This window comes from Macaca thibetana, chromosome 3, assembly GCF_024542745.1.
Source record: "Macaca thibetana thibetana isolate TM-01 chromosome 3, ASM2454274v1, whole genome shotgun sequence".
In the NCBI taxonomy this organism is placed as follows: Eukaryota; Metazoa; Chordata; class Mammalia; order Primates; family Cercopithecidae; genus Macaca; species Macaca thibetana.
Window position 1 is genome coordinate 95,311,691 of NC_065580.1, and position 12,252 is coordinate 95,323,942.

Consider the following 12,252-nt stretch of genomic DNA (forward strand, 5'->3'; position numbering starts at 1 on the left):
ACTATACGCACTCTCATCTCTGAGCTGATGGTTACCCCTTTAGGATTCTCCAATACCACACTGGGCCCACGAAAAGACTTACATCGGTTTGGCTCTTGGCATATTTCAAGATTCCTTTGTCCAGATAGAAGAATCTCTGTGGGGAAGAAAGTATTATTAATTAAGACATTCAATTTAGGTGCCCTTTTCTTGGTCTCAAATTACAACTAGAAATTAAATATGAGTGCCTAAGAACCAGGTGCTGAGTGGGGCAGTGTGAATGCAAATAAAGGGGAGGCCAAGAACAACCTTACCTTGTGCCAGCCTTTTAAGGGCCATTTCCTCTTTTTTAGCAAAAATCCTTTCTGAACTGGTGGCTCCTGGGTGTAATTCATCTCCCCCCTCAGTCCTTCCACCACTTCCCAGCTGTCCTGTTCCAACAAAAGAGTTGATGTTAAATGTCTACCTTTTTGAAAAATAATAATGGTAAAAAGTACTGCATCCTATCAGTAAATTTATTCTAGATGGGGAGGCTGGCTGGGTTTGTTGGGGAGAAGAAATCCAAATTTAATTTCCATACAGTCCCTGGGCTTCATAGATTTAATTCTATAATTTAGTGGCATCGAATTTCAGTTTTTTTAAAGCTCTTTTTTGAGAAGAGAATGCTTCTTTCGGTGTTTGAACCTTAATAGGCACAGTTAAATGTAAAGATTTTCCTGTAAGTTCTATTTTTGTTCACTTTGACATTACCATGCAATTACTGTTTGCTCAGCACTAGACTTCGGTCTGAATTTTAACCAAAAGAGAGTGTGTGTGTGTGGTGTGTTGTTGGGGGAAGGAAGTTGGTTTAAGAATTGGCTGAAAAGTATGAGACAATGCAAATCAGTAAATATGACAACTTGGTTGAAATAATTATTTTGTTGAAAATCAGCATCCACAAATTCTAGGTATTTAAATGTACTGGAAATCTAGATGCATTAAAAGTATATTTTTGCAACAAGAACTTTCACTCTTTTTTCCCAGAAATTTGTTTTTTCCATCTTTTTTTGTTTCAAAAACTTTTCTTTCTTTGGCCAATTATTACAAACAGTTTTTACAACTAATCTTCCACTATTGGCTATTTAGGTTATTTCAACTAATTGAAAAAGAATTTTAAAAGAAATAAAAAGAAAAACACTAAAAGTTCTGAAAATTTACTTTTAAATACTTAAAAATGAATACATCATTGCTAATCACCTGAAGATAAACCAAAAGTGGCAATAGTTCAGTGACTGGGAGAGTTTATTTTTATTATTTTTTTTAAATTTTTTATTGGGATATAATTTACATGAAATGCACGAATCTTAAAGAGTATGCCTTGATAAATTTATACATTTATACATATACTTAGTAACTGCCAGCCAGATCCAACAGAAAATATTTCCAACACAGAGTAATTAAGTTTTGACAAGCATGACACTTCAGCCAAGATTTCACCTGGACTAACTTGCTCTGAGTCAAATCTCCAGCCCACAAGCAGGTGCTACAGACAGAAGCCAAGGGCACTGGGAGATGGACAGTGAGTCTGAACCAGCACCAGGGAGCAGGAGGCAGTTAGATTCAAGTCCTGGGACACAAGTGGTCTAATAGGGAGGGCACAGAAACCACACAGGGTCCTGAGTGGCTCTGGCTCAGTTTCTGTGTTGTCTTCAAGTTCAATACATGGGACCCACCTGGTAATGAGAACCCTTTCCTACGTTAGCAACGGAACTCTTTACATCACGATCGTGACGGGTCTGTCTTCTATCTGATGGCACTTTACTGTGAATCCAATTAAAGGTACATTCCAGAGTTTTAAAATATCACAGTGGTATTCCCGAGATCTGGAGTTGTGAAAGAGACTTCTTCAATGGAAAAAAGCAAAGCTTCGAAAAAAGATCCAGCTTTTAAATTAGATGATTTTTTTTTAAGGAAGGTAGCAATGTTGAATGAGATTTCTTCATAGCAATTATTACCAATTATTCCAAGTCACTTAATTACACTCAGACAATAAATGCATACAAATAAGTGATGGGAAGTCAGATTTCCTATTACTTAAAAACACCAAAAAAAAATCTTACTTGAATTTATTTTAGCTCAGAAAGTCATTCCTCAAAATTTAACACACTTTACCTGTCTAAATGTTAATGAACCTTTAAGGTTGTCAAGTTAAAACTTCCACCTCAAATTTCACCCCCTCCGGTGGAAAATATCATTTAATCCCTAGAGACTCCATAAGGACTCCATCTTACTTTTCCAGAGGTTCACCACTTACTTATGATAGTATGTACATGAGGTTTTATCATCCCTGCTGGACAGGAGGCTCCTTGAGGGCATAAAGGGTCCAGAGTATTTCTGATTTCCCCACAATGCCTAACCTGCTGTCCTGTGAATAGTATGCACCTGATTGGCAAATGAATAAACTTAGTCTTGGAATAAGTCTGCAAACAGATTTATCTTCTTGGAATGTCATAAATTAGTATGCGTTTGAAGTATGCCCAGTATCTTTGAGCCGAATGACTATTTACAAATGAGATACAATGCATCCACATTTGTTAAAGAAGGGGGTGTGGGTGTTGTTGTCATTGTTAAATAAAAATCCAAGACTTAAAATCCTCTGGAAGTACTCTAAGTGGATCAAGTCCTTTTGATTTGTTTATTTTAAGACTCCCAGGCAGAAGCAACCTGCAGAGCACTAATACTAAACAATCATGCACATCTGCTCAAAACATTTGATTGTGCACAATGCAAATACCAAGAGGAATCGGACGTTATGGCATCCTTTACAAAACTGAAAAAACAGAGGAGATAAGATCATACCTGTAAGTTTAAAGGAAAACAAAAATTAAATCTGAGAACTATTTCAAAAATTCCTGTTAGAACTGGATTGTTCCTCCTCCTGAGACAGAGTGCATTCCTATCAGTGAGCCACCAAGGAGGGCAGGGAATTAAAGCACATCTGTTGGCCCTTAACATAAATAAACAAACAAAAATAGGAGTTGATTTTTTTTCCTACAAAATATTGTGCTTTCTTCATTTTATCTTCCACTTAGGGTCAGAACTTGAAACTGTTACCAGGTTGGAAAAGCCAGATTTGAAATATTTAAGAAAGTGAAGACTCTCCTTGGCTAAAAAAGCAATGCAACCAACTCCTTTTCTGGAGTCGACATCCAAATCTGCCCCCCCACCCCACCGCCAACTCGCCTGTCACCGTCCATGCATGAGGCCAACATCTAGCCTGGTGGTCCTCAATGAGGTTGCGAGTGCTCCCTCAGGACCACTGTGGAATCCTGGAACCACTTTTGGTTGTGACAATGATAAGGAGATGCCTCTGGCATGGAATGGCTGGGAGCCAGGAATGTTAGATGTCCCACAATGCCTTGGTCTTGCACAATGAAAACGCTGTCCCACACCCCAAAGACTTCCCAAAGTGCCATTAGCCATTGCTGTAGGTGAAATGACTTAAAATCACTTGAGCATGGAGCCGAACTCTGTTTCACACATACATCAAAGTATTTTTGCATGGTTTTCATGCACTCTTGGGATGTAAGTGCTGAGTAACTGAGGGAAGACTGTATTTTGTTCTTGTTGGAACTTTACCAAGTGTCTCCCACTATTTTAGAGAATGACGTTGCTGAAGGCCATGCTATTTGAGTTATTAATACAGCATACCTGTATCCTCTCCATTTGCAGCAGTCCCTTTCTATGTATAGGTATATCTGATCACTTCATTATGTCTTCTGGTGTGGTCATGCCTGGGCTTTTACATATTGAAATGTATGTTTTAACATTAACCACATTCGTTGAATTTTGCTTTATATTACAGTAAAGCATGATGCTGACATTTTCAAAATTATGTATTCAAGTAGGTTACATTAATAATGAATTTCAGCTGGACATAGTGGCGCATGCCTGTAATCCCAGGACTTTGGGAGGCTGAAGCAGGACGAACGCTTGAGCCCCAGAGTGTAAGGCTACAGAGAGCTATGAGCACACCACTGCACTCCAGCCCGGGTGAAAGAGTGAGACCTTGTCTCTTAAAAAATGTGTGTGTATATATATATATGTGTGTGTGTGTGTGTGTATATATATATGTAATTCTTAATATATAAAAATTATATACATTATATATATTTACAAATTATATATATACACACACACACAAATTTATAGGAGAGTAAAGCAATCATTAAAATACTGGTCATAATAAGAGGACATTGGTTACGTGGATGACAGGGTAAGAACCACTAATGAACTTGGTGCAAATTCTGTGTGCTGCTGTAAGAAAGAATACTAGGCCAGGACACAGCATATGTGAAATCACTTTGAAAATTGTAAAGGCTTTAATATTTTCTTGTAAGTAAGTCCTGTTGGTTCCATCTTCAAAATGTGTATTTTCTACTTCCTTCCTCTCGATTCCCCAGCCACCATCCTAACCTCGGCTCTCATCCATTCCATTAATTCCTCACTTGTACTAAAGTCAACAACCACTTCTGGGGCCTCGTTGTGTCCTGTCCTTCATGCAATATAAAAATGAGTATGACAAAATGGTTGTCTTTATTTCCACTTTGGCGATTTACTTATATTTTGGCCTCCCAGAATCTTCTCTTGATCTTTACCAACCAAACTCACTCTTCAGGATTTTAGTTTGGTTTCTATCTCCTTCCATGAAATTCCTAAATTACCCAAACCACATCAGTCACATATTCCTATAAATCACATTATTATTACTGCCCATTACCAAATAATTTAGCAATTAATTAACTTGTAAGGTTTTTTTTTCTTCCCTTCCATTTTTATCTCCAGTGCTTTCATCTTTTCTTCCCACACCATCGCAGTGACCATCTTTTCAACCTGCTTAGAATCCTAGTAAAGTACTAAGTATATATTTAGTAGGAACTAAAATATTTCTCCTGGTTTATTCATTGTTGGGGTCTCAAACTGAGAAAATAAGTTCTCAAACCAAGTAAATGGCACTGAGTAGCTGGCTTACAAAGAAATAAGCTGTATCCACAATTCTGCACAGCATGCCATTTAAATATACAGTGGGGTCGGCTGAAATAATACATAAACATAACAATATAAGCAATAATAATATAAAATAATTGGAGAACACTTTCTAGCTCCACGAAAGTAGGAACCTTTTCTGTCTTGTTCACTACTTAAAATAGTGCATAGTAGATATTAATAAATAAGTTGAAAGAATAGAGCAATTACAATAGCTAACACTTATTAAGCATCTTCTATATTTCAGATAATGTGCTAAACACCATACTTACATGATCATGTTTAATTCCTGCACAACCTTTGAGATTGGATTTATTATTCTTTATTTTTTGGCATGTGGAAACTGAGGGAGAGAGAATTAGATAACTTCCCTGATGTTATAAAACCAAATGATGAAGCCACCTGACTGCAGAACTTACATTTTTAAGTATTATAGCATACTGCATTTTTACTGTAGTTTAAGTATGAAAATTCTGATGAAGAAAAAGGAGTAAATCGTATTATAGCATACTGCATTTTTACTGTAGTTTAAATATGAAAATTCTGATGAAGAAAAAGGAGTAAATCCCATTGGGTAGAAGAACAGTGGAGGGTCGAGACCTTGAGACAATTGGAAGGAGTTAAGAAACAGTGCAGTATGGATGGAGGCAAGTTAGGTCTTCAACCCTGCTCAGAGCTACCATTTTCCCTATTCTGTAGTCCCACCAAACAGGGAAGGGAAATTAGCCTGTGCATTTTAAGGCTGCCGAGTCTTTGCCATTCATTTTTTTCATATCTGGAAAGCCTGCCCCATCTACCTCTTAGCCTGGTAAATTCTCATTTAGGCCCAAACCTCCTCCCTGGATGACAGTCACCTTGCACTATCAGCCTCCCTAGCTAGAACATGGGTTCAGTGAGGACAGGGACTGTGTCTTATTTATTACAATACTACTACCTGGGAAATAGGGGCTGAAATAAATATTTACTGAATGAGTCTGCAAAGCAAGGGGGGTATCAAAAGAATCCCCGAGAACCTTCAGGACATGGGACTTTAATAATGTGTGCTGGATTAGAGTGAGTTGGCGCTCAGGACAGAAAACAAGAGGGATGTTGATTTCTTTTGGCTAAAGGAACCAGGACTTAGGAGTGTCTCCTGGTGACCCAAGAGTAGGGCACGCATCTTGAGCTGCATATCCTGAGACACAGTACAGGGTAGACTTGGGCCCTTGGGGAAATCAAGGCCCTGCTGACTTAGCCCAACACGGCTGCACTGATGTCTCGTCCTGTGGGGTGTCAAGCTTAAAGGTCACCATGAAGACCAGATGGAGAGAGAAACTTGGGAGGGGTTGGGGGATGTGGCCTCTTAAGGTTTTTGCTTGAGTTTCACTGAAGGCAGTCTGGCGCTGTCATCTGGCACTAAATTTAGTCTGTTTTACTGAATGTCTGAAAAGTGCCAAAGATAGAAAGCTGCTTTGTGATTGCAAAGGCAGCTAAGCGTTTATTCATGCTCATGTGCTGGCCAAGTTAATTTCCATATTGCTGAGTGCACGAATTGAAAGCACTTCCCTCCAGCACAGCTGTTTCCATAGGCACCTTTCAAATGCTGAATCCTCAGTCACTACCCTTGCAGTGATGTCAGAAATAGAAAACAATTTAAACTTTTATTCTTCTTGCAGCAGAAGAGTGTTGGGGAAGAAAGTTTTGTGGTTGCCTCTCTCAGGCATGGTTGGAAAATGGGTGTCCTGATTACTTGTTTAATCTGTTTATCAATTTTTTAAAAATCACAAGGTAATACCCAGCCTTAAATCATATAATTTAATCTGTCTTTAATGATTTTAAAGGCATTCAGGATCTTCTACAGCCTATTAAGAAAGGCTAACGATCATCAGTATTACCTTTTATGATTGTTTTATGAACACTGACAATACTTGTCAATAGATTTTCAATTAATAGAATGACAGCTTTAACTGATGCTAGACCAAAACTGTACTCACATTTCAATCACTGAGAGCTGGAGTTGTTGTTTCTTGTTAGATGTTTCTCAGCTATGGTTGTTTGTTTATTTGTTTAGCACCAGCAGGTCTGATAGCAATGGCAATTTTTAAGAAAAGAAAAAATTAGTTGGGAGAAAGGTAGTGTATGAGCTCTCACTCAGTGCTTCTCAAACTGTAATTTGCATGTCAATCACTTGGAGATCTTGTTTAAAATGCAGATTTAAATTCAGTAGGTCTGGGGGAGGCCTGATATTCTGCACTTGCACAGTTGAGGCTATCACTGCTGCTGGACCATAAGCCCAACTTGAGTAGCCACATTCCAGGACACCAGGCTGTCTCGAAGAATCGGGATTTGACTTGATAGACTCTGAGGGCAAAACCAGGACTAATGGGTGGGAACTACAAAGCCCTGGATTCCAGCTCTGCCTAAAAGGATGGGTTGTCTTACTATCTAATGAGTGCTATGAAAAATAACAAAAACGCCATGGCTGCTCTATGAAAGTCTCTGGAGTGTTCCGTCAGAGGCTGTGGCCACTTGGCAGAGGCACCGCAGAGAAGGTTCCAAGACTGGCAGGGAGTTTAGAACAAGTGAGCTATGAGATCCTTTCTAAATCTTCTATCATAAACTCATGTCAGACTAAACAGCAGCATTTGCGTTAGCCCTATAACCTCGGGTACAATTCCTGACTTTGGGATCTAAGTGAGAAGATTAAAGAAAGCAGGAGACAGAGCAATGAAGCTCCCACTTGGGTTCTGACGGCTACATGGGAGTAGCAGTCACTACCCGCCACTGTCACCGTCCCTTCTTTCCCTTCACACAGAGATGTAGCTCTCCAATCTCATGCCAGGGCTAGGGAAATGAATATCCAGATGATTCAGGCCCCAGAATGTTTCGAGTCTTATAACCTGGCTAGCCACAGACCAAAAACACTGGTGCCTTCATTACTTGGATAATGGGAGAATATTCACACAGTCTTTGTGGTGAACCCTTGAGAAAGCGAAGGAAAAGCAGTCCTTGCCAGCAGCTGATACTGACAACAGGGAGACAAAACCCTGTGGGCTGCCAGTTCTGTCAGTGGCTCCACCTGAGGTCATTCCCATCCTGAGTTTCCAAAGAGAAAAACGCGTTCCAACTGTATTGACCACAGATGGATTTATAGTTAAAACAGCATTAACAAAAACACTTCAGTGCACATATGACTTTTTCCACGCTGTTGATCACTCACTCAGCATTTATGGCTACAATTACTTTGGCATGTTTTTAGGCCCCTCAGATATATTTGGAAATCATTAATATTTGTTAAATATTCCCCTAATTGTATCAAGCCCCTTAAAGCTACAAACAGCATCTTCTATGCATTTTTCTCTCCTCCTAATGCTCTGTTCGGTAAGCAGGGTCTCTTGGACTATTAAAGATGAAAACACCCAGCCCATAAATGTCATTCCTCTCTGGCCATGCAGCCCACTGCGGTGGTGATGGGGTTTTTATAGTTGCTATTGTGGTAGTGGTTATAGTTATAAAAGTGACAACTACTATTTTCTTAATATGATGTACCTTGTGGTGATTCTGTAATGAAACTATTATTATCCTCATTTCACAGACGAGAAAACTGAAACTCCAAATTAGTTTGTGCAAGATCGCAAACTATTAAGAGGCAGAACCCATTTGCAGACTGAGTCTGGAGATCCCACGCAGAACCTCGCAGCTGAGTGTCCACTTTGGACAGGATCACCTAGAAGCACACTAGCACTTAGCTGAGTCCATCCAGGGCCACCTACTGACCCTCCCCTACCACTCCTGCCTCTCACTCCCACTACTCTCTCCCCTAGCGGAACGAGTCTATCTTTTGCTCCAGGGGCATGTTTCTGCCCTCCATATGCTTGCGGCTTAGTCAATAAAGACAAGATAGCTCTGTCCACCCAAGTGACTCACGGGTCTCTTCTGGGCTTTTCTCTTCCCTTCAAAGTATACCATGACGATTGGCTTTCCTGTACCATCATGGAATACTTAAGTCTCAGCGTGTGACAAAGAATGAGGAAGTCATTTACCCAGCTCTTTCATTTAGAGATGAGGAATCTACGCTGAGTGATTTGTTTGGGGCCACAAAAATGAGTGAGGGGCTTCTGAGGACCAGGACCCAGGTCTTCTGACTCCAACTCATGAGCACATACCATGTGTGGAGGGGAGAAAAACTCCAAAGCAGGCTTCTGTGTGAATGGGACTGGGGCCAGAGGCGAGACATTTTTCCCTTTTATATCACCCAGGACTGTTTTAATATTTTACCTTTATTACCTTTTAATTAAAAAAAACTTTCAGTGACATGTCACAGAGCCCTGCCCTTTGGTGTCTGAGCACAGAAGAGAATCACAGACTCTACACTCAGATATAATACTTTTGTATGCCAACTACAGGGCATTCATGACTCTTCAAGAAGACCCACTGCTTTGCTGGACAGCACCAGCTGAGAACAGTGTTCTCTCTCACAGAGTGCTCAAAACTATTTTTTCAGAGCTAACTGAAATTTGCAATCAAAGTAGAGATACATTCTGACTAATCAACACACACATGACTTAGAATCACAGGAGTAAGTGGCAGAAGTTTAGCACAATAAACTGTTCTTTATCTTGATCCTAATCAGAAGTGTATTATTTTCACAGTGCTACACAACAACTGGTTCTCATAATGAGAACCTAGAGACAATGCTAAGATCTCAGAGAACTTTACAAATCAAAGAAGGAATGACTTTAGTGCTAAGTATGTTATAGTCCAGTTTGTAATGGAGCTTCTCTTTAATAGGGTGGTCCCTGCTCAAAGGTCCAAAGCTCATTATCAGGAACTAGAGATACAAAGATGTAAAATCAAGTGCTGGCTCTCAAGAATCTAACTTACATTACAAATGTTAATAAAAGGGATACCACAATGTTGAAAATTTGTAAATGTCAAATGGGAGATTCACACAAACCTGCTGCAGGAGCTCAGACAGACATAATCTCCAAGGCCTAGATCTACTTGAGCTGGGACTCCCAGAAAAATTGACACACAGTAAGCAGCAGGGTGTCTTAGATTCTTGAGGCCAACTTGATGAGCAGTCACAAACTTTGGTGGCTTAAATAAACAGATATTTATTTTCTAGCAGTTCTGGAGGCCAGAGGTCCAAGATCAAAGTGTTGGCAGGTCCACGCTCCCTCTGGAGGATCTCAGGGGGATTCATTCATTCCTTGCCTCTCCCAGTTTCTGGGGGCTGCCAGCATTCCATGGCATACCTTGGCTTGTAGCTGCATCACTCCAATCTCTGCCTCCACCATCACATCACCTTTTCCTCTATGTCTGTCTTCTCCCCAACGTGTTTCTTATAATGACATCTGTCAGTGAATTTAGGGCCCACCTGGATAATCTGAGATGCCCTCCTCATCTCAAATCTTTAAATTAATTACATCTGTAAAGATCCTTTTTCCAAATGTGGTAACATTCATAGGTTCCAGCATTAGGATGTGGACACATCTTGTTCTTTTAAAACAATGTACATATCTATAGGGTATATGTGCAATTTTCTTACATACACAGTTTGCATAGTGGTCAAGTCAGGGTTTTTAGGGTATCCATCACCATGTACATTGTATTCATTACCTAATTTCTCGTCCTCCTCCTCCCTCCCCCACCCTCACCCTCTGGGTCTCCGTTATCTAGATCATTCCACTTTCTATGTCCGCCCAAACACATTTTTTAGCATGCACTTATGAGAACATGTCATATTTGTCTTTCTGTGCCTGGCTTACTTCACTTAAGATAATGACCTGGTCCAGTTCCATCCATGTTGCTGCAAAATACATGATTTCACTCTTTTTGATGGCTCAACAGTATTCCATTGTGTGTACATATCATATTTTCCTTATCCATTCAATCCTTGATGGAAACAGGTTAATTTTATATCTCTGATATTGTAAATACTGCCACAATAAAAATATGAGTGCAGGTAACTTTTAGATATATTTATTTCTTTTCCTTTGGTTAGATACCCAGTAGATCATATGGTAGTTCTTCTTTCAGTTCTTTGAGAAATTTCCATACTGTTTTCTGATGAGGCTCTACTAATTTACATTCCCATTGACAATGTGAAAGAATTCCCTTTCTTCTGCATCTTCACCACCATGCTGTTCTTTGTCTTTGTATTAATAGTCATTTGACTGATACAAGATAGTATCTCATTGTGGTTTTGATTTGCATTTCCCTGATGATTATGTTGAACATTTTTTCATATACCTGTTGGCCACTTGCATGTCTTCTTTTGAAAAATGTCTACTCATGTTCTTTGCTTGTTTTTTAATGAGATTATTTGTTTTTTGTTGTTGTGGTTGAGCTGTTTGAGTTTCTTGTATATTTTGGATATTAGTTCCCTGTTGGATGCATAGTTTGCAAATATTTTCTCCCATTTTGCAGGTTGTCTGTTCACTGTTTATTATTTCTTTTGCTGTGCAGTAACTTTAGTTTAATTAAGTAGGAAGTGAACATGTTTTTTGATGATTCAACTCACTACACAGGGCACCAGGGACCACTGGGCCAAGATGTGCCAGGAATGTGATTCATCTGAAGTAGGAACAGAGAGGAGGTGATTTAGATGGTGATGTGGGCTTGTGTACAGATGCAGTGGAAAACACAGCTGAACTCGATGGTAGGGCCAGGGTGTAGGTTTTAGAGCAATGTCAGATGACACTAGCGAAGTATTCTGTTGTGCCTCTGTCCTACTTCTCACACTGTCACTTCTGGACCTTTAGTTTTTTCATACTATCAAATTACTGAAGTAGACTTTCCCCTCCCCAGGAAAGAGCTGTTGAATCGGTCAGTTTAGTTTACATTTGCATCAACAGCTTCTTGAGAACATTCCATTACCTTGTACAGCTGCTACGCTGTGCTCTCAACCGGAGCATGTGGGCCAGGGTTCTGCCTTCCTGCATCTTAAATGTGCCCACTCCCAACCATGAATAAATATATTTATTTTCTTAAGGCATTCCATGTAGTTTTCATCAAAGTAATATTTCTAAATCTCACCCAAATATATTTGCTGTGATTATTCCAGAATTGCAGAATACAGACGGTTCAGCAACTTTCCAGAAGTGTTTTAAGAGTACAGTTTCTCGTGATCTTCAGAGTGTGGAATGCAGCTGACAGTCTGTCATCTGTGGGTGTGGAGAGGAACAAAGAAGTCCTGACAACTCAAATATGTCATTTGAGCTGATACTTTAACCTCTTCTGATATCAAATGTTTGTTTGTTTCTT

The 12,252-nt window shown here is 39.6% G+C and overlaps 1 protein-coding gene across 5 annotated transcripts in view; it reads right to left on the reverse strand.

Annotated features, from left to right (window-relative positions):
• OSBPL3 (oxysterol binding protein like 3) overlaps positions 1–12,252 on the reverse strand; it is a 184,474-nt gene that overhangs the window by 75,869 nt on the left and 96,353 nt on the right. For all 5 annotated transcript variants that reach the window (XM_050785414.1, XM_050785413.1, XM_050785417.1 and 2 more), the window contains exons 3-4: positions 294–410; positions 83–136 (exon numbers count right to left, since the gene is read on the reverse strand). In XM_050785414.1, coding sequence (XP_050641371.1) covers positions 83–136; positions 294–410 — 171 coding nt within the window. The remainder of the gene's footprint in view (positions 1–82; positions 137–293; positions 411–12,252) is intronic.